At 40.3% G+C, this 25,541-nt stretch overlaps 1 protein-coding gene across 1 annotated transcript in view; it reads left to right on the top strand.

The window, feature by feature from the left end:
* The first annotated feature begins 1,041 nt into the window (after window positions 1–1,041).
* The window catches only part of LOC101684683 (cytochrome P450 2J2), a 36,166-nt gene continuing 11,666 nt past the window's right edge, over window positions 1,042–25,541 (top strand). The window contains exons 1-7 of the mRNA XM_004751651.3: window positions 1,042–1,345; window positions 12,540–12,702; window positions 15,892–16,041; window positions 16,445–16,605; window positions 19,108–19,284; window positions 21,270–21,411; window positions 24,175–24,362. Coding sequence (XP_004751708.1) covers window positions 1,136–1,345; window positions 12,540–12,702; window positions 15,892–16,041; window positions 16,445–16,605; window positions 19,108–19,284; window positions 21,270–21,411; window positions 24,175–24,362 — 1,191 coding nt within the window. The 5' untranslated portion in view covers window positions 1,042–1,135. The remainder of the gene's footprint in view (window positions 1,346–12,539; window positions 12,703–15,891; window positions 16,042–16,444; window positions 16,606–19,107; window positions 19,285–21,269; window positions 21,412–24,174; window positions 24,363–25,541) is intronic.

Raw genomic sequence — 25,541 nt, 5'->3', positions numbered from 1 at the left:
TGGAACCTGAGGCTCTAACACTGTTTGGGGGCTTCAGAGGAGGAATCTCACATGGCAAACCAAAAAGGAGAAGGAAGACACCTTCTTACAGTGTTAATTAAGCAACTGTTAAAGACTAGGCTCAGGGCTAGGGGCTTTGATGTAATGCTTTTTTAAATTAAAATTTAATTTATTAATATATTTATACATGTATACATTTATTTATATACATATGTGTGTATATACATTTATTTATATACTTAAGTGTGTATATACATTTATTTATTTATATGTTTGTTTGTTTGAGAGCAGGGGGCATTGGAAGAGGGAGGGAGAGAATCTTAGGCAGGCTCTACACCCAGCCCTGAGATCTGAACCTGTGGGCAAATCAAGAGTGCATGGTTTAACGACAGAGCCAACCAAGCAATCCTTGATGCAACGCTTTTCAATCTTCAAAAAGTTACAAATACAGTATCTTGCTCAGATGTGTGGCAGACCCGTGGATTTATTGATTCACCGCCTATTTGCCACTTAACATTTAGGTCTCAGTTTCCTCAACTGTAAGATGGAGCTAAGAAGAGCATTTTCTGTCTGCTTTTGTCAAAATTAAGTGATTCATGCACAGAGGCGAGTGTGCCGCCTGGCATTTAGTTAAGGCGCCCAAGAAACGCCTGGTGCTGCTGATAGCATCACTGTTTACCTGGCAAGATTCCAACTGTGAGATGAGGGAGGGTGATTGAAAAACACAGAGCTCAAAGGCCTGCGGTGCTCTCAGAGACGTGGAAGCGCTCCGTGGTCTCAGAGACGAGCTTCCTCAACGGAAAAGAGCAACCCTCCGAGCCTGGCCTTTTCCAAGACCTCTTCTGGAGGGCAGCCGGGCTGACGTGGGGTGTGGGGTCCAGGGAAGGAAGGAGGGGAGAGAGAGGCTCTCTGGGCGCTGCACGCGGCGGGTGGGGCGAACAGCTAGGACGGAGTTCCCACCCGGGGCGCAGCGGGGAGGGCGCCAGGGGCGGGGCAGAGTGGGGGCCTGTGGGGAGAGGCGAGTTGGGCGGGGCGAGTTGGGCGGGGCCAGCAGGCGGTCCTGCAAGCTCAGCTGCCGGGACCCGCAGGGACGTCGCCTGCTCAGAGCTCCGCAGAGCAAGAGGAAGAGAGAGCTATGCTTGGGGCGGTGGGCTCCCTGGTGGCCACCGTCTGGGCGGTGCTCCACCTCCGCACCCTCCTGCTGGGTGCCGTCGCCTTTCTGTTCTTTGCTGATTTCCTCAAAAGACGGCGCCCAAAGAACTACCCCCCAGGTCCCGTACCCCTGCCCTTCGTGGGCAACTTCTTCCATCTGGACTTTGAGCAGTCTCACCTGACGATTGAGCGGGTAGGAGCGGGCGAAGGTGCAGGGCTGTGCCGGGACCCTGACTTGCAGGACAGGGGCTATCCCGGGGATCGAGGGCGGGAGGCTGGGTGGCTGTGCAGCGAATGCAGGTTCCTTGGTAAATCCTGCTTTGAGCCTCGATTTCCTCGCTGTCTACTGGTATGATTACACCTGTCCTTTCTAGAAGTGAAATATTATTCACTGATTACTATTTAAGGGTGCCAGACATGTTACAGTCTCTAGCCCATTTAGTTGTGTATCTTGTTAAGTGGTATTGCAACATCCGGTTTATAATAGGATCACTTTGTCCTCTTTAATATTTTTGTCGTGGGGGTGGGGGTTTGGGGAAGCGGTACTTACCTTCTTCGCTGTATTTCCTGAGTGTAAAATGATACAGGACTCCCTAAATCCTCACCACTTGTCAGTAACTTAGCCCCTCCCTTTCCGTCTCCTCTCCCTGATATCGGCGCTCACCGAAGTAATTTGTTTTAAAGTGTCCCTCTGCTTAAATATTCTTAGCGCTTCCTACTGCCTTCCAGAGTTAGGGATCCACTTGGAACTTCTTCTTAGGGATCCACTTGGAACTTCTTCTTCTTCTTCTTCTTCTTCTTCTTTAAGATTTTATTTATTTATTTGACAGAGAGAGAGATCACAAGTAGGCAGAGAAGCAGGCAGAGAGAGGAGGAAGCAGGCTCCCTGCTGGGCAGAGAGTTCCATGTGGGGCTTGATCCCGGGACCCTGGGATCATGACCTGAGACGAAGGCAGAGGCTTAACCCACTGAGCCACCCAGACTCCCTGGAACTCTTCTTAACTCAGCCTCTTTCAACCTTTTTATAATCATGTCCCACCAGGGTTTCCTAACTGTCCTCTCTGATTTCCTTCAAATTCCCTCCAGCATCCAGCCCTCTCTCAAAAATCCTCAGCTGGTTTCTTGTCACTCAGCTAGGTACTTCTGTTATCTGTCACTACCTAGCTGAGTGACAACACTGTGGTAGGTAGGTGACTGTGAAGGTTAAATAAAACTATCAGTGATCAAACATGGCTTTTAGTAGGTGCGCAACAAATATTTGTTCCCCCTTTCCTAGAGGTGCCCCGGGCACTTTAAACACATGCTTCTATACTCAAATACAGGTGGAGAAGGTTTTATCAATTTCTTGGAGAAACACCCAATTGGGAACACTAAGTGACAGGAAACACTAAGTGACAGGATTAGTAACAGAATTTTAAAGCTAGGCTCCTAAACCTATACCCTTGTTTAAGAAATGTGTTGGGCGACTGGGTGGCTCAGTTGATTAAGCAACTGCCTTCCACTCAAGTCATGATTCCGGAGTCCCAGGATTGAGTCCCACACTGGGCTCCCAGCTCCATGGGGAATCTGCTTCTCCCTCTGACCTTCTGTCTCTCATGCTCTCTCTCACTCTCTCTCTAAAATAAATAAATAAAATCTTGAAAGAAAGAAAGAAAGAAAAGAAAGAAATGTAGATGTTGCTTAAGGGTGCCTGGCTGGCTCAGCTCAGTCAGCCGAGTATGTGACTCTTGATCTCAGGGTTGTGAGATGGAGCCTGAGTTTGGGTGAAGAGATTACTTAAAATCTCTTTAGGAAAGAGAAAGAAATATGTTGTTTAATTTCCAAGTATTTGGAAATTTTCCTGCTTTCTATTAATGATTTCCAGTTTGATGTCACTATGGTAAAAGGACATATGCTATATAATTTCAGGTCTTTTAAATTTGTTAAGGTTTGTTTTATGACCCAGCATACAGTCCCATGCATGCTTGAAAAAAATATGTATTCTGCTACTGTTGGGCTGAGTATTCTGTATGTATCAATTCGATCTCATCAGATGATCCTGTTGTTTGGTTTTCTATGCCCTTCTATACCCTGACCTCTTACCTATTGATTCTATCAATCACAAGGAGAGGCATGTTGAAGTCTCCAACTATAATTACAGGTTTGTTTATTTCTCAATTCAGTTCTGGTAGTTTTTCCTTTTTGTATTTTTCATCTCTGTTACTTGGAAGATGCATGTTAAAATTAATATATCATCTTGGTGAATTGACTCTTTTGTTATTATGTATAATAACATATGTATAATGTATAATATATCTCCTTATCCCCGGTGATTTTCATTGCCTAGGCTTTTGCTGATATGATACAGACACACCAGCCCTTTGATGATTATCTGCATGGTGTGTACTATATTCTTTCACTTTTAACCTATTTGTATCATTCTATTTGAAATGAGATAGTATATAGGTGGACCATTTTTTAAAATTCTGCCAATCTCTTTTATTTTTTAAAGATTTTATTTACTTATTTGAGAGATAGAGAGAGAACAAGCAGAAGGAGCAGTAAGCAGAAGGAGAGGCACACTCCCTGCTGAGCAAGTCCCCATATGAGACTCCATCTCAGTACCCTGGGATCATGACCTGAACTAAAGGCAGATGTATATCTGACTGAGCCACCCAGGTGTCCCAATCTCTGTCTTTTAATTGGTGGATTTAGATCATAATAGTTAATGTAATTGTTGATAAGTTAATACTTAAGTCTGCCATTTTGTTATTTATTCTCTATTTTTCCCGTTTCTTATTCCCATATTACTCCTTTTCTGTCTTCCTGTGGGTCACTTCAACTTTTTTTTTAAGAATTCCATTTAATTTATTTATACTGCTTTTTAGTATATCTCTGGATTGTGTTTAAGTGTCTGCCTAAGGATTATAAGAGGCACATGTAGCTTAATACAATCTACCAGTATTACCATTTTACCACATCAAGTATAATATCGATTCCTTACAACCAGTAGGTACTTTGGTTCTCCCTGCTTGATAATTATCTTGAATATTATTTCTATATATATTGAGAACCACATCAGACAATATTATAAACTTGCTTTTAACTGTTAAACACACTTTTTTTTTAATTCAAGAGGAGAATAGTCTATTATATTTACCAATTTACCCTTTATGTTGCTCTTCCTTCATTCCCAAAGTTCCTAATTTTCTACCAGTATCATTTCCTTTTTACATGAGGAATTTTCTTTAGCCCTTCTTCTAGAGCTGGTCTGCTGGCAAAAACTCCTCTTAACTTTCCTTTACCTAAAAATGCCTTTATTTCACCTTCATTTCTGAAGTATATTTTCATTTAACGTAGAATTCTAGATTGACAATTTCTTTCACTCAACATTTTAAAATGTCGTACCACTTCTTTCAGGCCTCTGTGATTTCAAATGAGAAAATTGCTGTGATTTGAATTGCTCGTCCCCAAAAGTAATAAGTTGTTTTTCTCTGCCTGATGTCAAGAAGATTTTTTTGCTTTTATTTTTTTAAGATTTTATTAGGTTATATCTTTTGTGTGAGAGAGAGGGAGAATCTGAAGCAGATCTGTGCTGAGTGCAGAGTCCAACCTGGGGCTTGATACCATGACCAAGATATCATGATGTGGGCTGAAACCAAGAGTCGGACACTCAACTGACTGAGCCAACCAGATGCCCCAGTTTTTTTGCTATTAGTTTTCAGAGATTAGATTATGGAATGTCCTGGTGTTGATTTCTTTGAGTTTATTGGATTATTAGATCTGTAGTTTGATCTCTTAGCAAATTCAAGAAGTTTTCAGTCATTATTTCTTCAAATTTTTTTTTATTCCATATCCTTTTTCCTCTCTTTCTGGGACTCTTGGATGGTGATGGTGCAAATGTTACATCTTTTCTTATTCTAACATAGGTCCCAAAGGGTCAGATTTGTTCTTTTTAATCTATTTCCTCTGTGTTGTTCGGGTTGGATACAGTCTATTGATCTGTCTTCAGTTTCACTGGTTCCTTTCTCATTTCTGTTCTGCTGCTGAGTTGCTTTATTGAGGTTTTTGTTTGGGTTATTTTATTTTTAAGTTTTAATTTTTCCCTTTGGTTCTTATATATATCTTTTACTTCTTTGGTAAGATTTCCTAATTTTTTATTTTTTAAAGATTTTTTAATTAAGGAAGAGAAGAGGAGGGGAGAGAGAAAAAGAGAGAGAAAGAGGGAGAACCCAAGCAGACTCTGTGCTGAGCATGGAACCTGATGGAGGGCTCAATCTCATGACTCTGAGATCATGAACTGAGCAGAAATCAAGAGTCAGATGCTTAAGAGACTGAGCCAGTGAAGTGCCCCCCAATTATTTTTAAACTTTTAAAGAATATTTGTAATTGTTTATTGAAACATTATAGCTGATTTAAAATCTTATTCCTATAATTCCAACATCACTGTCATCTCAGTATTGGTATCAACTCATTCAAACAGATTTTCTTGGCTCTTGGTAAGGTGAGTAATTCTGGAATATGTCCTGGACATGTTGTGCTTTATATGACTTGGGACATGTAAATTCTTCCATTGTGGTAGAGAGTCAACCTGTTTATGGTCAGAAGCTCACTTTTGTGGATTGTGGCTCAAATGCCAATTTAAATTATAAACCCTCTTCAGCACTTCTAATCTTTCCCTCTTATGTGTTATCCACGCACAGAGGACTCCATCTCCACATTCTCATCAGTACAGGCTAGGAAGAATGAGAATGGGGACAAAAGACCACCCCCTCCCCCAGTTCTGGGTAGGGTAGCCTCTTCCTTACTGTAGGGAGGATGGAAGTCAGAGATCTATCCATATATGCTCCATGGGGAAGGAACATCTCCTTATTTCTGTAGATAAAGTGTAGAAATAAGAATTCTTCCTCTTAACCCCTCTAGTTTGGGGGTGAAATTTACAGTTCAGCTCACAGACTGGGCAAGCAAGGGGCATCACCTCGTTACTACAAAGATCGGTTGGGTAAGGACAAGTTCCCATCCATGTTTTCCACTTATGCAGCACCCATTAGGGTGGGGGAGAATCACACCTTTTTTCATGCTGTTGTCTCCAGAATAGGGACGGAGAAAGGTTAAAAAGTTTCTGTCTTATCTGGACAAGCTTTTTCTGTCACTTTGGCTAGAGAAAACAGTACTTTCTTGGAGTTATTTTTGCTGTGCTAATTAGAGTAATGATTAGTAGAAGTAAAATGGAAATTCTTTTACTCAATCTTGTCTGGAAGGGAAATTTGATCTGTGCCCTTTTTTTACCATTAAGATAGAGCTGATTAGAAAGGGTAAATGATTTACCTGTCATAAAACTGGCTAGTAGTGAAACTGAGGCTAGGATCTCATCCATGGTCTGGTGTTTTCTCATCAAGTCAGACTGTTACATTTTACTCCATATAGGTTCCCATTTCTTATATTTTTGGTTGTAAAACAAATGGAGTCAAATGGTTCATTCAGTTACAATGAATTTTACATTCCAACAATTTGGAAACATTAAGTCCCAACGATTTGCTGGGTCTTGTAGCAGGATTTAGATGTTCATTTTCATTAATCTTCACACACACACACACAAAAAAAACACACAAGTCAGGTATTCTCTTGTGGTGGGTCCATTTTGCCATTGAGGAAACTGGCTGAAAATAATAAAGTTTTTTGCTTGAGTTATTCAGCATAGATAATGGCAAAATGAGAAATCTCTGGAATCCAAGGCTTCTTGACTCTTACACCTATCCTCTACTTATACCACTTGACTTTTCGTGGTAGAGGATAATGGATTCATTGATTCAACCCACATTTATGAAGTACTTACCATAGGACAGCCACAACACAAAACAGTGTATGATGAAATGTGTGGTGTAGACTCATGGTAACCAAATGAGGTATCAGGAGATGAGATCACAGAGAGTGGGGAGCCCTAGAGACAACCTCTTGTAGAATGTTGGGATAAATTGGGCTGAGCTTTTAAATGCATGTCAGGCAAGTGGCCATGTGGAGTTAAGGGGACAGGAGATTTTTTTTTTAAACCCGAGGAAGTGGCATGAGCTAAAACATAGCAACAGTACAGTGAGGAAACTAGCCTGTTTAAATGGCATGATGGGAACTTTTTGTGTGTTATTTCCCCTATTTTCTAAACTTTCTCTATCATAGCTATATGACCTATTAGATGAGCATTTATCAAAATAAGAGAAAACTGGACTAAGGTGGGAGAATGGTAGATAAGGTGGATAAATGAATTAGTTAAGATACACATTAAGCTGTTTATAACAGAGGCCTAAAAATACCGTAATGTAAAAAAAGATGTATAAAAGATGTAAAAAAGAGACTTACTTTTATTCCACAAATGATTTCAGATGTAGGCAGGAAGTCAAGGAGCAAGAGGCTGCTTTATATCTCAAGGTCATCCAAAAACTCCAGTTCCTTCTATGTTGTAGCTCTGGTCCTGAAACCCCTTTGTATCTGAGTTCTGCTCTGTAGAAAGGGAAGTAAGGAAGGTGGTGAGCAAGCAGCTTTCATTTAAGGCTGAGACCCAGAAGGGGAATATGTGTTCTCCATCACCACTACTCCTGTACCATTGTCTACACCTGGAGAAGCTGGGTAATGTGATTCTTGATTGGGAAGTCATGTGGCTCCTTAATTCTTAGGGAGTGCCATCACTCAGAAGAAGGGAGAATATTCATCCTTCCATTTAAAGATGAAAACTAAAGAAAGAGTTAGAAAGAGCCCAAACTTTATTCCCCCAGTGCTAAATCTCTGTGCCTCCTTTTCTGAAAACTGAAAATGCTTTCTAGGATGGTTAAAAAAAAAATCACATAACCCCATGAACATCAGTTTGTTGTCAGAGTGCCAAGCAGTTGATGCTTATTTCTGTAGCTATACCACTCTTCCCTTTTTTAAAAAAATTGATAGCAAGAAATTAAAGGAAAGCCACTGTGTTGCATAGCAGGCATACCTTCTCTGGCCTCCTCACTGGATGGGCTCCATTATCCCACTCTCTGGCCTCTTCCCCTTCATTGCTTTGTCAGTACCTTACCAGAGTCCCTTTGCTAAAATATGCTCCCAAATATATCAGTAACAATACAGAAGTTGATTATTGATATTAGTATTATGGCTAATCCTGCTATAACCTCCATTTTATGGATTTGGAAACTGAGACACAGAGAAGTCAGATAACTTGCCCCTAAATCACACAGAAACTCACAATTGGATTCAAACATTTGTAGGACTTCACAATCCAAGCTCTTAAATACTCAATTCTATTGTGTCTCCTATTCAAACATCTCCAGAATCTCAGTTACAAACAGGACTTAAACTATTTCAGCTGGCATGAAGGGCCTCCTCCATCTAGCTCAGATCGCCTTGCCAGCTTTGTCTCCTATCTCCTTACTCAAACGAAGAGCCTTGTCTTCTATCTCCTTTCTTTTCCCAGGAACCTGTCCTGGCACCTGATCCCCCTATGTGTTTCCTAACTTGGCCCCATTGAATGACTTATTGTACAGAATAGTAAAAAGAACTGATTATAGTCCTGTGTGCTCCTTTAGACTGTGGAGCTTCTTTAATATAAGAGCAGATCCATGACATATACTAGATTTTTTTTAAAAAATTTTATTTCTTTTCAGCGTAACAGTATTCATTGTTTTTGCACCACACCCAGTGTTCCATGCAATCTGTTCCCTCTCTAATACCCACCACCTGGTTCCCCCAACCCCCCACCCCCCTCCCCTTCAAAACCGTCAGATTGTTTTTTAGAGTCCATAGTCTCTCATGGTTCACCTCCCCTTCCAGTTTCCCTCAACTCCTTTCTCCTCTCCATCTCCCCTTGTCCTCCATGCTATTTGTTATGCTCCACAAATAAGTGAAACCATGTGATAATTGACTCTCTGCTTGACTTATTTCATTCAGCATAATCTCTTCCAGTCCCGTCCATGTTGCCACAAAAGTTGGGGATTCATCCTTTCTGATGGAGGCATAATACTCCATAGTGTATATGGACCACATCTTCCTTATCCATTCATCCGTTGAAGGGCATCTTGGTCCTTTCCACAGTTTGGCAACCGTGGCCATTGCTGCTATAAACATTGGGGTACAGATGGCCCTTCCTTTCACAACATCTGTATCTTTGGGGTAAATACCCAATAGTGCAATTGCAGGGTCGTAGGGAAACTCTATTTTTAATTTCTTGAGGAATCTCCACACTGTTTTCCAAAGTGGCTGCACCAACTTGCATTCCCACCAACAGTGTAAGAGGGTTCCCCTTTCTCCACATCCTCTCCAACACATGTTGTTTCCTGTCTTGCTAATTTTGGCCGTTCTAACTGGTGTAAGGTGGTATCTCAATGTGGTTTTAATTTGAATCTCCCTGATGGCTAGTGATAACGAACATTTTTTCATGTGTCTGGTAGCCATTTGTATGTCTTCATTGGAGAAGTGTCTGTTCATATCTTCTGCCCATTTTTTTTATGATTGTCTGTTTTGTGTGTGTTGAGTTTGAGGAGTTCTTTATAGATCCTGGATATCAACACTAGATTTTCAAAGGATTCTGTGACTCAGAATAGAGTAGGAACCCATCGTTAATGATGCTTTATTCCTTATTTCCTTAGGTCTGTTTTTCATTTCTTCTTTCTCTCTTTCATTCTTTTTCTTTATCAGATAGAAATATTGAACTATAAAAGCAATACAGGGATGGCTAGGTGGTTCAGTGGGTTAAGCGTCCGCCTTCTGCTCAGGTCATTATCCCACAGTCCTGGGATAAACTAATGCATGGAACTTCTTGCTCAGCGGGAGCCTGTTTCTCCCTCTCCCTGCCACTCCCCCCAGCTTATGCTCACACTCTCTCTCTCTGACAAATAAATAAATAAAATCTTTAAAAAATAAAAATAAACAAAAGGAATACAAACACATTAAGAAAATATTTAAGAATACAATTTAGTGAGAGGGAGAGAATCTTGCCCCTCCTTATGCCAACCCAGCCCCCACCACATACCCAAACATGCTGAGTAGCCGCTCTATAAGATTTGGTATATATCTCTCCAGACTCCTGTGTAATAAAATAAAAATATTCCTATTTGTAACTTTTTACTAGAGCTTCTACCAATCAGTGAGTAAAAAAGCTGAACTTCCCAATTAAAAAATAGTTAGAAGAGATAAATAATCTTTTTAAAAAATAATGCATATATTGGGGAAAAGGTGTTAAACCTTAGTAACATATAGAAACAGCATGCATTGTTTTGTCTATTAGAATGGTATGTGCATTATGAATGAAACCAGTTTTAGAATATGCATTCAAATAAACCAGTTACACTCTATCTTGTCTTCTCTTTCAAATTTCCTTGGGATTTCTGAGTCATCAGAAATTGAGAACTTTGGGGGAGATTGGGTGCTCATCGGTTAAGCATCTGCCTTTGGCTCAGGCCACGATCTCAGGGTGCTGGGGTTGAGCCCCACATGGGGCTCCCTTCTCAGCAGGGAGCCTGCTTCTCCCTCTCCCATTCCACCTGCTTGTGCACTCTCGCTCTCTGTCAAATAAATAAAATATTCCTTTAAAAAAAATAAGAATGGTATGTGCATTTGTGCACACATGTGCGTGTGCACACACGTGTGTGTGCACATACACACACACACTGCTCAGGGCAGGTCATATTTGGAAGGAGTCGACCTTCTCTTCTCCTGCCTGGGAAATGAGAATTGCTAGACTTTTACTCTTTTTCTTTTCCTTTGTGTCTTTGTTCTGTGGGTTTTTGAGTTTAAGAACTTAGAAGAAGTGGAATCTTCCCAGTTGTCTGCCTCGTGGGTATCAGGGTTCAAGCTGTTATCTCACTAACCCTCCCTTCTCATTTTTCTTCATTCTAAAAATTTATTTTGTTCCACCTTATTATGTAAGTACTTAATCCCACATTTGGAATTTTGACCATTTGTCTTAAATTTCCTGTCTCCTATTACTTTCGTTCACCTTTTATAGTTCCTGGGTGAATTCTTATCTCTTTTCTATCTTCCTTTCTGATATTAAGCCTATTTTAGCCTCCTGAATCGTATTTTTAATCTCTTTTGTTCTGTTGTTCTCTTGTTTGGGTAGTGACTTGGTGATTGTTGTACATTGGGCAGCATGCTCTACACTACAATGTTCTCAGGTGCCCAGTGTGTTACACATTTACCTCCTGTAAAGTGATCAGCAAGATTATGGGCACAGTGCACGTGAGAACGAGAGGCAGGGGTAGGGTCTACTGAGAGTCATCTCTTGAAGGAACAAGTCAGGAAATACCTTGATTAGTAGCCATTCACTCTCATCCAGCTCACTTGCACATACCTGCGTATTTGTGCATACTTGTGACACACCACACACTCTTCCGTTCTCTTCCTCCCACTCTCTCCCTCCCACTAAACTCTAAGGGTCTGGTGCCTTCTCAGGCTTGAGAAGCAAATCTTACATAATGCCTGACAAATTCCCTTCACCACCCAACAGCTTTGTTACCTTGGTGACATTACTTGGGCTAGGACTCTTTTTCCTTTTCTGAAAGACAAGGAAGATCATTAATGCCAGAGGGTGGTTTTAAGATTAAATAAAACAAACAGTGAAAAGGGCCTCACATGGCACCCTGTGTCTATGTGCCTTCCTCCAGCACATCACCCATGTGCTCTCGTCCTCTCTGTTGCCATGAGCCCAGTCATTCCTCAGAGACTCAGGCAGCTGTGCGCCAGGTACCAGAAAACCAAGTGCCTTTCACACAGTTGCTTTCATTCTTCCTCACCAAACTCTTTGAGGGAGTTTGTTTTGTTTTATTTTTTCCTTTCTGTAGCTGAAGCTCAAAAGAAAAAAGAAAAGTGAAACAACTTTCCCAAGAACCCACAGCTAATGAACCATAAAGCTAAGGTGCCCACATTAGTCAGAACTAGAGTGCTTTTCTGCACAGTTGGTCCCAGCTAAGACTTGAATTTTCAAGTTGAGGAAAGGGATATTGTCTTCTACTTCAACACTTACGATTTACTAAAAAGTCCATGATTGCAACTCCAGACTTACATTAACAATATCAGCCTTCTTTGGCCTGTCACATGTTCTGAATTATCTCCCCTCACTAGACTCTAAGCTAAGATGCTCCTGGGTTAGAGACCTTGTTTGTTTTATTATAGTTACATCTTCATGCCTTGTTCTTAGGAGAGTGGTGTAGGTTGAATATATGAATAAATATTTATAAAGAACATACACATCCTATAGTGAATTCAATCCAACTCTAGTAGAGAGGAGGAGAAAGGGAAACAGAGAAGAAATGTTCCCATCATGCCAAGGTACACATAGACTCTCCTCAGTACAAGATCTTCCCCAGCTACACAAACCCCCTCCATTCCCGGACACACAGACATGTACATATTCAGTTGTGACTATTTTTCAGTTTGTGAAGAAATATGGAAACATTTTTAGCATGCAGCTTGGTGACTTACCTGTAGTTGTCGTAACTGGATTACCCTTGATCAAAGAAGTCCTTGTCGACCAGAACCAAATCTTTGTGAACCGCCCTGTGACTCCTGTCCGAAGACGTATCTTTAAGAGCAATGGTAAGTTTCTTAACCAATGTAAGGTGGCTGTGTTCAATAGTCTATGATCTGTTAAAGATGCCTCTGTGGCTATAATTCTCCAACACTCTCATGGAGCAGGCCCATTATAAAATTTCAGAAATTAAAGAACGCTGGATGCTGGATGCCCACAATTCTCTACTGAAGGCATCTCTTAGAGAACCTGGCAGGTTCTGTCAGGGATTTAGAAGAAGCTGGGTCTCCTGCCTGAACTCACTCTGGAAACACTGATGAACAAGTAATTGCATTACTCAGTGATGGCAGAGAAAGAGGCAATGCATTTTCTTTATCTCTTTCTGCTTCCTGCTCCAATCTCTTCCCCTAGGCAAATCGATGCAGCTCTGCTTCCTTCTGATGCTTATGTAAGTCCCTCTTCTTGCCTCTAGTTCAGTGCTTTCTTGTTAGGGCTGTTACAGCATCTTAAGCCTTCCATTCTGTGTTAGAACACTTTGGCAAGAATACTTAAAATCGTCATTAATAGATATAAACACTACTGTATGTTGGCTAACTGAACATAATAAATGAATGAATGAATGAATAAAATCTCTGTAAACCCCCCAAAAATAGAAAATAAATGTTTTTTCAGTTTCTTTATTGGCTATATATATTCAAGTTTTTGTGTTATTTCTTAAGTTACTTTCAGTAATTATTTCTTGGAAAATTCATTTTAAAAAATAATAAATGCAAAACATTTAAAAATCTAAATGGATAACTCAAATCTATTACTCTACCAAAGCACCATTTCTTTCAGTTGCTTTCCAATTCCTTTTTGATATAGTTAATCTTCCAACACTACCAGGCACTACCTACAGGCACTACCAACACAACAGTTAGTAGTGCAGATAAAATCTGTGTCCTTAGGTAACTTACATTCTATTCAGAAAGACTGCATCAATTTGCTCTCATAACTTAAAGCATCAGTCTTATTAAGATATGTACAGGATGCATTTATTAGTGGCATCTAACCTAGTCCTTGGATTCAAGGAAAGCTAATGTAGATAAATGACAATCAAGTTAACAAAATGAAGAGGCAATCAGGCATATAGACTAGAATAGAAAAGTTCTTGAGGTGGGAAGAAGATCAGTGAACTTGAGGTAGTAAAAGGTAGCCAGTGTGGCAAGTGCAGGGATTAAATGGAGATAACGGAAGGAAGATGAACCTCTTGAGGTTGGCCAGGAATTGTTCACACAAGTTCTTGTTAAGTGTGTTGGGTTTTATGCTAATAAAAATGGAAATTCTTGGTTTTAAGTAGATGAAGGAATCACCATATTTATGTTGTACATTTTAAAATCTTGTGTAGTTTGCCCCATAGAAAATGGCATACAAGGAGCAAGAGACTATGGTAGGATTTTAGGTTAGAAAAGGTCGCAGTGTCATATGATCTCCCTGATATGAGGAAGTGGTGTTGCAACATGGGGGGCTTAAGTGGGTACGAGAAGAATAAATGAAAGAAGATGGGATTGGGAGGGAGACAAACCATAAGTGACTCTTAATCTCACAAAACAAACTGAGGGTTGCTGGGGGGAGGGGGTTTGGGAGAAGGGGGTGGTATTATGGACATTGGGGAGGGTATGTGCTTTGGTGAGTGCTGTGAAGTGTGTAAACCTGGTGATTCACAGACCTGTACCCCTGGGGATAAAAATATATGTTTATAAGAAATAAAAAATTATATTAAAAAAAAAAAGAAAAAAAGAAAAGGTCGCAGTGTAGACTAGGGAGATGGCAATAAATGACAATAGAGTAGATTAGACCAGGTTAGTAGCAGTGAAGATTCACGAATTTGAGGTATCCAGGGGGGTAAATCCAATAAGATATGATGACCTACATGGAGATGGAAAGCTGAATGAGGTGATGATGACACCAAGTGGGTAGATAATAGGAGGAATATTTGGAGTAGGACAGATGTTTAGCTTGGGTGTGGAGTTGCATGGAGAACATCATGGATATGCTGAGTTTGAAAGGCGTTTATGTAGTCTAAGCCAGTCAAACAGTGGTGTATGTTTGGAGCTCAGGGACAGAAATAAATATTCACTATCAATAGATGCTATTTAAAAATTTAGGAGTTGATGAGATTGGCGTGGGGTTTTGGGGAAGAAGAGGCTTTATAGCTTATCTTGAAGAACTCCATCATTTCAAAATTTGATAGAAGAGGATGAGCTAGCAATAGATATGGAAAGGAGGAAAATCTGTAGGGTGTGCTGCCCTACAGATTTTGTTAAGTATGTTGGGTTTTATGCTAATAAAAATGGAAATTCTTGGTTTTAAGTAGATGAAGGAATCACCATATTTATGTTGTACATTTTAAAATCTTGTGTAGTTTGCCCCATAGAAAATGGCATACAAGGAGCAAGAGACTATGGTAGGATTTTAGGTTAGAAAAGGTCGCAGTGGAAAAGTCCTCATACTGCTGAAGGGAAGGCTTCAGGGGAAAAGTCCTCATACTGCTGAAAGGTCAAGAAAAGTAAGGTTGAAAAGTTCCCCTGGATTTGACAAAGATGGCTATCTCATGCAGATTGTGGAGGCCAAAGTCAGGCACTCAGAGGAGTTGGAGTATTCTCTGGAGGTGAAGAAAAGAAAGGAGGGTGGCCTTATCTGTGTCGTAAAACAAATGAATTTTTTAATATAACAAGATTTTTTTTTCCTTTACCTTCCCGTGTGCTATTCTTTCTGCATGGAATAGTCACTCTTCCTTGCTTTCTTGAGTCATTCCTTATCTTTCAAGGTCCAGTTTAGATAAGATGTTCTTGGAAAGCCTTGCTTCCTTATGAGTGTGTATTTTATCTTATCCATGAGTGCATTCTTAGTATGTAACATAAAACAAATATTTCAGTATATTTATGTGACCAGTAATCAAAGCATGGACTTTGGAATCCAGCAGACCTGAAATGCCTCTTCAGCTGGTTATTCTGACCCTGCAAAGTAAGGGTTATGCCCATCTCATAAAGTTTCTGTTAAGTGCTAACTTACATAATGCAGTAAAAACACTCAGGTCTCTGCACTAGCAGCAATGAGGCTAGCCACTATATCCACTAGTTTGGGATTATTTCCCTGAATAGTTTTCAAGTGGCTTAATGCCCTTCGTCTTCCCACCAATACATAGTCCCATACCATTTGCCATATATTTACATAACAGAATAAGAATATCATAATGTTGGCTTTTTCATTTCCAGGATTGATCATGTCCAATAGCCAAACATGGAAGGAGCAAAGAAGGTTTACCCTGGCAACACTAAGAAACTTTGGTCTAGGAAGAAAAAGCTTAGAGGAACGCATTCAGGAGGAAGCCCATTACCTCATCCAGGCAATAGAAGAAGAGAATGGTGAGTTGTTTCCTAGGACAGATGCAGGAGATTGTGACTCATTCATTCACTCACTGAACAGATACTTACTAAGTGCCCAAGTACCTACCTTGTGCACAGCACCATGCTAGGCACTGAGAATATTACAGTGACCAACCAATCATGAACCTGCCTTCACGGAGCTCTAGGGTTACGCACAAGAAGACTGGTATTAAACACATTCCTGATTTTAAATGCTGGTCGTTAGTATGACTTCCCAGGTATTGACCGAGTTCTCGCTGTATGTCAGACCCTGTGTAGGGGGCTGTGGTCAGAACTTCACAGGCAAATCTATACTCAGTATGTTAAATGTCATGAAGAGCAGACTCTCAGTAGAAAACAGAAACAAGCGAATCAAAGGATTCATCTCTTCTTCCACCTCCAGGACAGCCTTTCAACCCTCACTTCAAGATGAACAATGCAGTTTCCAATATTATTTGCTCCATCACCTTTGGGAAGCGCTTTGAGTATGAGGATGAACAGTTTCAGGAATTGCTGAGGTTGCTGGATGAGGTCACGTGTCTGGAGGCATCAATGAGATGCCAGGTAAGGGGTTCTCTTTCTGCATCTTGGACAAGAATACTGGAGCTGATGTCAGACACAGATGGGTTCCAACTAAATATCATCTTTTTGTTTAAGCTAAAGTTATCACCTTTTATAATTGACTTCAACTCAAACTTATTTGAAATCAATCTGTTGACTTTAGTGTTTTTTGATAATATTATTGGATATTGACTATATACAAAGAACATTTCTAACATGCATGCAAAGAATAAAATGTCCATGTTATATACCTATACATCCATGTCATTTTATCTAAAAGCAAGATATTGCCACTGACTTTGGGTCCCGCCCCTCCATGTCCCTCTCTAACCCAGCCACTCTGCTGGCCCCAGAAGTACTCTTCTGTGCTTGGCTTCTCCCTTGGCAGGTTGTTTGCAGATTATCTGTGTCAGTTGCTCTTTTCCTTTTAAAATTCTGAATAGTATTTCATGGTATGAATATGCCACTGTTTGTTGCTCTATTCTCTATTGATGAACATTTGGGTTGTTTCCAGTTTGGGGATGTTATGAATAGCTGCCGTGAACATTCTTGTACCCTTGTTCATGTGACATGCCCACTCATTTCTCTTGAATTTATACCTGGACGTAAAAGATGTCTAAAGGTTTCAAAAGCAGTTACACTACTTTACCTGCCCATCCACACTTGACATTATCAATCTTCTCATTCCATATAGACCTTTGGGGTTCAAACATCACCCTTTCCTTGGCGGACCCTGCTCTCCATTTTGTCCCTCTGGGTCTGTGAGTCTGTCAGAAACTGCTCAGCTTCTTGGTCTCTCAACCACTTTCCTGGATTTGGAAGAGACTTCTACGGGAAAAGCGGCCCTGTTAAGGCCACCTCTCTAGTACCTAAAAGTGGATTTATTTTTATTTATTCCTGAAAAATATCTTTGCCTGGAGCTTTATGGACCCATCGCTTCAAAACCAATAAAGCAGTTAGCTTTTAGCAGTTAGCAGTTAGCAGCGTGATTCCTGACACATTTGAAGTATGCAATGAATGTGAGCTATTATTATTGTCAAAGCTATTTTGAATTCCTTGTTCTCATTTCTAATCACAGCAGTCCCAGTTCAATAATTCCATGTTCTCCAGTCCTATTAAGACAGAAAGTCATAAGAGTTAAGTGGGTACCCAGCTGATGTTCCCCAAGGAAAAGTAATTCCTGAGAGGGTAAGAAGGGGCAGTAGGGTAAGGTTATTAAGTATTTTTTGGAGTCTCAAAATAGGCCAGGCATCTTGATGGACAAATATAAACTTTATCTGTTAATTAAAAAAAAAAAAGAAAAAACCCTTTAAAAATGAAATGACACATCATGGTGTATACAAGCAGACCTGGGAATGTGTAAGTAAATCCAGATAGTGGTCCACTGGTTTTGTGCTAGGTGCTATATGGATCTCGTGTCATCCAGCCACCAGAATAATCCCAGGGCCCCACTGGCAGCTATTTAAACTAAGGAGCAACAAATTGTATCATCATCATCATTACCACCACCAAAATATTATAGTTAAAAAGCAGCAGAGCTAATGGACCTATATCTGTCTCATTTTAAGTCTAGGTGACTTTCCATTTTGTCATGCTCCTTTCTACCAGATATTATTAGAGAAAATATTTTTAAAAGTGCTTTCTTTCAGTAAAATGTCTTACCTACATGGAGCTTATGTCATAGCAGGGCAGGCAAATACATACACATGAAACACATATGTGTATCCTACACACACACACACACATATGAGTGATAATTCTCCTTATGAAGGAGAATAAAACAGGATAAGGGAATGGAGAGAGGGTAGCAGGGGTGCTTATAGGATCATTAGGTTTTAAGATCCCTCCAGGGTGGTGATATTTGGAGCAGCACTTTAATGAAATGAGGAACTAGAGTTCTACAGATTTCAGAGGAAGAGCATTCTAGCTGGAAGGAATAGCAAATGCAAAGACCCAAACAAGAACATCCTTGATGGCATCATAGAGGCCAGTGGTGCTACGCTGGAGTGAGTAAGAGAGAGTAAGATGGCAGGGAGTGATAGCAAAGGGGGAGACGGTTGTGTGGGGGGTGGGGCAAAGAGGGGTTGGCTGGTGCATGCAGAGCTTATGTCAGGAGAATGATGTAGAGTCATGGAAAGTCACTTGAGGATTGAGAGCCAAGAAGGAAAATGATCTGATTGAACTATTAAACGATGCCTCTGGGAGCTCTGTGGGGAGTGGGTTAAGAATGGAATCGGTGAAGCTGATGGAGGCTGTCACAGCACCCACGTAAGAAATGCTGGTGATTGGTACTAGGGGACAATATCGCTGGGGCAGCGGGATGTGGATACACTTCGGATGGAGTGCTGAAATGCTTTGCCAGCAGGTGAGAAGAGAATGAGAGAGAAGAGTTAAGGTGACCCAAATTTTAAGAGCAAATAAATGAAAGACAGAGATGATCAATTATTTTGTCTTAAAAAATGGGCATCAGATTGTCTCTATGAGTGTTTTGTTTTTCTCAATTAGCTCTACAATCTTTTTCCATGGATTATGAATTTTCTTCCTGGACCTCATCAAACACTCTTTAGCAACTGGGAGAAACTGAAATTGTTCATTGCTCATATGACTGAAACCCACAGGAGAGACTGGAACCCTGCTGAACCAAGAGATTTTATTGACGCTTACCTCAAGGAAATAGAAAAGGTGAGGGAACCAAACTTGTTTCTTTGTTCTTAAAGAACAAATGGGGGTATACTAGTCTCCCATTGCTGCTATAACAAATTACCACAAACCTGGGGTTTCCGAACAACACAGATCTATTCTCTTTCAGTTCTGGAGGTCAAAAATCTGAAAGCAGTTTCACTGGGCTCGAATCAAGGTGTTGGCAGGGCTGGTTCCTTCCGGAGGCTCTAAGAAAGAATCTGTCTCCTTGACTTTTCCTTCTAGAGGCTGCCTTGATTTACAGCCACTTTGTCTATCTTCAAAGCCAGTATGTAGCCTCTTCTCTGCTATCATTCTTACATCTTATCTTTATGACCCCCTTGCCTCTTTCTTATAAAGACTCTTGTAGTTACTTTGAATTATCCATAATAATTGTCCTGCATCAAGAATCTTAACTTATGGGGCACCTGGGTGGCTCAGTGGGTTAAGTCTTTGTCTTCAGCTCAGGTCATGATCTCAGGGTTGTGGGATTGAGCCCCGCATCAGACTCTCCTCTCAGCAGGAAGTCTGCTTCTCCCTCTCTGCCTACTTGTGATCTTTCTCTGTCAAATGAATAAATAAAATCTTAAAAAATATATATTAATCGTAACCACAAAGTCCCTTTTGCCATATAAGGTAACATCCACAGGTTTCAGAGATTAGGATATGGATACCTCTGTGGGTCATTACTTAATTTACCATGGGGCAGTCAATATAGAGGCAGCCTTTCATAGAGTATAAGAGCAGCATTTACTTAGGATTGACAAGGTAAGTAGAAATAAAGATAGGGGTTGAACAATATTTGGGTTGAGGCCTTGAGGATGCCCAAATACTACCTGTTCATCTTCTGTTCTCCATGCTTTGCCCATATCTGAAGGAGCTATATATAAAAGGAAAACTAACAAATAATCTTCAAAGGACTCTTTCATTTTTAGCTGGACCTGTGCCCAGTTGACTGTCCCTTCCCTTAGCCCCCAGCGCAGAACACAAGAAGAGCTAAGCTGGATGCCAGAGTTCAAGCTCAGGGCCCGGGTGGGACTTTTGCCTTCCTCCCTGATCTTCCTACCACTCACTTTCCAATATTATAGGAAAGACGCAGGGAAAAGCCACATTGGGGGGACTGCCTTCAGCACAGTAAACCCTGTGGTCAATGAACATCCAGGCATCAGTGTCATAATCTTTCACTCATTAGCTTAGTTGAGCCTCCTCTTGGCGTTGATAGATTGGTGGATTTCTATCCACCTCCTCTTTTATTTCACCATATTGGATAACATTAGTAGAAGCACTGATCTCTCCCCAGAGGAGGAGACTTTCCTTTCTATATGTTGTTCAGGTATGGGGCCACACATTGAGAGGTCGGTTGACAGATTGAAGCTTCCAGGGGAAGGTGACAAAGATGATGGAGGGCTGTGAGGTTGATGGAATCAAGCTTTCTTGGTTTCACCTAGAAAGGAAGAGATTAATAGGGAAATATGAGAATTGTTTTACATAAGAGGAGCTCAGTTTATTCTTCCTGGTATCAGTACAAGCATGTGTTGAGTATTTGTTACGTGCTCTTTATATCTCATGTAATTCATAATGCCATCTTAAAGGGCACATGTATTTCATTACTCTTTTTTGAAACAGGAAACTGAGGTGCATAGAGATTGACTTGCCCTCGGTCATGCAGATAGTTCACAACGATATAGCTAATATTGGAATCCAGGTCTGTCTTTCTATTAAGCTGTTTCTCTTTCCACTGTACTAATAGATTCTCCCAAATTATAGGCATAAACGAAAAAGTTATCTTGATTTTCATCCACCAAAGCCAACAAAAGCTTCCAGCATTTGGGGCAGGAGGATGCTAGTGATATTGCATAATAAGCCTCTACCTCTTGAGCTGGCCAAGAGGGATCTTTTCTTTCATGTTCTCACCCTAGGGTGAAGCCCCTGTGTATTGTAGCAACCAAGAACCAACTGAATAAACCAATAAACATTGTGCTTTCTAGAACAGGAACAATGCTACATCAAGTTTCCATGAAGAAAATCTCATCTATAGCACCCTGGACCTCTTCTTCGCTGGAACCGAGACAACTTCAACCACACTGCGCTGGGGTCTGCTTTACTTGGCCCTCAACCCAGAAATCCAAGGTGAGCATGTCAGGGAGTGTCCCTGGGCCCGGACAGAATGGTACCTCTTGGAGCATACTTCCCCCTAGCTGGGGCTAGAAGATAGCATGGTAGAATGAAAAGCTAGGACAATCATGAGGTGATACTTGAAAACGGGTACCTTCTTCAGTTTTTCTGTTGGATTCGGATGGGTTCACATCACAGCAATATAACAAAGTCCCTGCCCTCAAGAAAACCCAGAGTCTAGAGGGGAGTCAATGGAGTCAATTGACATTGTGGTGAGTCCCAGGAAAAGACTGACATTCTTACATGAAATCTGGTTACAGCCTTCCGTCCTTGTAAGTAATGTATTCTGTTTCCCTGTGGATAATGTTCAAACTCCTTAGTCTGGCATATCACACCCTCTGATGTGCCTCCTTCTGTCTGTCCAGCCTCAGCTCCACCCACCCTGCATGGTGGTCTCACTAAATTACATGGTTGTTTTTTAGTTTTTGTTTTGTTTTGGTTTTGGGGTTTGGGTTTTTTTTGTTTTGTTTTGTTTTGCACTGTCCTTATTTATGCCTCTGCCATCAGGACTGCTCTTCCCTTTACCACTTATGTAGTTCCACAGTTTCTCTATATGGCAAATCTCCAGATGGCGCTTGAAGAAATCTGCTCAAATACAACCTCCTCTAAGATGTTCCCTCATGCTTGTAGGAAACTACTTCCTTTAAAGATGACTTTAGGATTATTAGGATTATTTTCTTCCTCTAGAGATGCCATAATATGCCTCCACTGCTGTGCTGATTGCACATTATTCATGTATCTTCCCCAAAGACTATTGTCCATTCAAAGCAGTGATGGTTGCAATCTTCTTCTTCTTCTTTTTTTTTTTTTTTCCTCTAGGACCCAGAACAGTTTGAGCATAGGAGAGACTGGATATTAGGATACAGTTTTTCAAACTGTGGGTAACAGTTTGTTAATGGGACATAAAATCAATTTAGTAGACCAAGACCAACATTTTTTCCTAAAATAAAAATAGAATAGAAAAGATCAGAAAAGATTTTCCCATGTAGTAAGGATAAATTTGTTCATGAAACTATTTCTTTCCATAATTCTACATAGAAGTATGTTTCACATGTGTGTATATTTGTGTTTATGTGCCTTTAGTCATGATGTAAAATGCTTTTAGAACTATGAATTATATTTTCTAAAAAGCTGAAAAGCTACCTCATTAGGTTATAGATTTGGCTTCTGTAATAAGGTCTCTAAAATAACAATAGCTTAAAATGATGGATGTTTATACCCATCTTCATAGCAACTTTATTCACCACAACTAAAAGACAGAAGCAACCCAAGTGTCCATCAATGGAAGACTGGATAAACAAAACTATTCAGTCTTAAACAGGAAGGAAATTCTGACACATGCTCTAACAGGGATGAACCTTCAGGACATTATGCTAAGTTAAAGAATACAGTCACAAAAAGACATATACTGATAGTTCCATTTACATGAGGTTTCTAGAGTGGCCAAATACATAGAAACAGAAAGTAGAATGGTGGTTTCCAAGGGCTTCAGGATAGGAGAAAATGAGAAGTTATTGTTTAATGGATGTACAGTTTCAGTTTCTCCAGATAAAAATTCTGGAGATTGGTTGCACAATGTGATTATATATATATATATATATATATATATATATACACACACACACACACATATATAATATTTCATATATAATATATATTATATGTATATTTTATATATAGTATATATATAAAATGTATATTTTATAATATACATATATTATAATATACAATATATTTTAAAATATACATTTTATATATATATAAAATCACATTGTGCAACCAACATTGTGTGTTTATATATATATATACACACACATATGAGTATATATATATATATATATATAAAATCTTTAAGCTGTATGCTCAAATATGGTTAATATGGTAAATTTTATGTCGCATATGTTTTACCACAAGTTTAAAAATGTTTTAAATGGCCAGTGAGAAAGAAATTCACTTTATTTCTCTCTAAAGTAAAAAAGCCTGAGCTGGACTCTGCAGAGCCCTCTGAGCTCTAAGGTCCTCTCAGCATGTTGCTCTGTTGTATCTAGAATGATGCCCTTGTTTGCACTCTCAAAGATGGCTCACCTCAAGGGCTGCCTTTCCTCGAAGAAGTAGGGAAGAAGGGAAGAAGGAAATGCATACCCTTCCTTTAAGGATATGTTTTAAGTATTAAACATCCCTTTTACATAGAGTCTGTTGACCAGAACATAGTCATGTGGTCACACTTAGTCACAAGGGAATCTGGGAAATGTAGTCTATAGCTGGGCAACCAGGAGTCCTGCTAAAATCTCTACTATTGTAGAAAAAGAAAAAAGAGGGAAAAAAGGTATATTGGGGCACAGTTAGCATTTTCTTTGACTTGCTGGGTGCTCACCTAAACTAGTTCATGTAAATCTCAAGATCTCCTTAAGAGGAATGTAGATCATCCTCACTAAGAAGAGAAAACAGAGGCTCAAAGAGTTTCAGTAACTTGCAGCAGTAATGCTGCAGAGCAAGACTTTGCAACCAGATATATCTAAATCCAGGCCCACTTTTCACTCTGAAATATCTCCTGAAAAACCAGAGTCTATAATGCCTGCTATAGTTTTAGCCTTTTTTCTTTCTTTCTTTCTTCTTTCTTTTTTTTTTAGTCATTTTAATCCTGATTATTCCGTTCTTCAGCTTAATCAGGCTTAAGGAAGGTTGTGGAATAATAGAATAAAAAACTTTCTTTTCCAGAAAAAGTCCAAGCTGAGATCGACAGGGTGATTGGTCAGTCACAGCTGCCGAGCTTAGCCACTCGAGAGGCCATGCCCTACACCAACGCTGTCATCCACGAGGTACAGAGAATGGCAAACATCATCCCCCTGAACGTGCCCAGGGAAGTGACAGATGATACCACGCTTGCTGGATACTACCTGCCCAAGGTAACCAGGGACTCCCGGCCTCAGATCCTCAAGCCCATCTTTTTAAATGGTAGAAACTGTGACCAATACCCTTGTCCTAGGGAATCGCTTACATGAGAAGAGTGCTGTGTTACACCGGAGATAATACTGGCTTTTTTTCCCTATGTGTGGTCTTTGGAACGTTAATTCAACTAGACATTAACAGGTATTAAGCTGTATGCTCAATACCTGAGGGGAAGGGGGATTCCATGGTCAAGTATGATTAGGCAAAGACTGGCTTTTCTTTGCTGTGGGATGTCTCAGTTTTTTTGTTTTTTAACCATGTGATGTGCATTATGGATCTTTGTGCGGATCAGCAAGCAGCAATTCTCCGTCAGACTTTGTCGTGTGGCCCTTTGCTTTGCCAGGGTGGAGTTTCTCACAGCACTAGGGACCTGCCAGGCTTGGAAAATTTTGCCTCATAATCATGGGGTTATAGAATATTGAAGAATGAAAGGACATTTGAGACCATTTACACCATCTAGTTCCATCCATGTTGCTGCAAATGGCAAAATGCCATTCTTTTTGATAGCTAATATTCCATTGTTTATATATACCACACCTTTATCCACTCATCTATTGACATCTGGGCTCTTTCCATATTTTGGCTATTGCGAACATTGTTGCTATAAACATTGGGGTGCATGTGCCCTTTCAAATCACTAGGTTGGTATCCTTTGGATAAACACCAGGTAGTACAATTGCTGGGCTGTAGGGTAGCTCTATTTTCAGCTTTTTGAGGAATTTTCATAGTTTTCCAGAGTGGCTGCACCAGCTTGCATTCCCACCAACAGTGTAGGAGGGTTCCCCTTTCTCTGTATCCTCACCAACATCTGGTTTCCTGAGTTATTCATTTTAGCCACTCTGACTGGTGTGAGGTTGTATCTCATTGTGGTTTTGATCTGTATTTCCCTGATGCCCAGTGATGTTGAACATTTTTTCATGTGTCTATTGGCCATTTGTATGTCTTCTTTGGAGAAAGGTCTGTTCAGGTCTTCTGTGCATCTCTTGATTGGATTATTTGTTCTTTGGCTGTTGAGTTTGATAAATTCTTTGTAGATTTTAGATACTAGCCCTTTATCTGATAAGACATTTGCAAATATCTTCTCCCATTTGGCAGGTTGCCTTTCAGTTTTGTTGACTGTCTTCTTTGCTGGGCAA

The sequence above is a fragment of the Mustela putorius genome, unplaced genomic scaffold (assembly GCF_011764305.1).
Source record: "Mustela putorius furo isolate JIRA1106 unplaced genomic scaffold, ASM1176430v1.1 tig00003853_pilon_pilon_pilon, whole genome shotgun sequence".
NCBI classification, from domain to species: Eukaryota; Metazoa; Chordata; class Mammalia; order Carnivora; family Mustelidae; genus Mustela; species Mustela putorius.
Note: the sequence above shows the minus strand (reverse complement) of the source record. Positions and strands in the feature narration are given on the sequence as shown.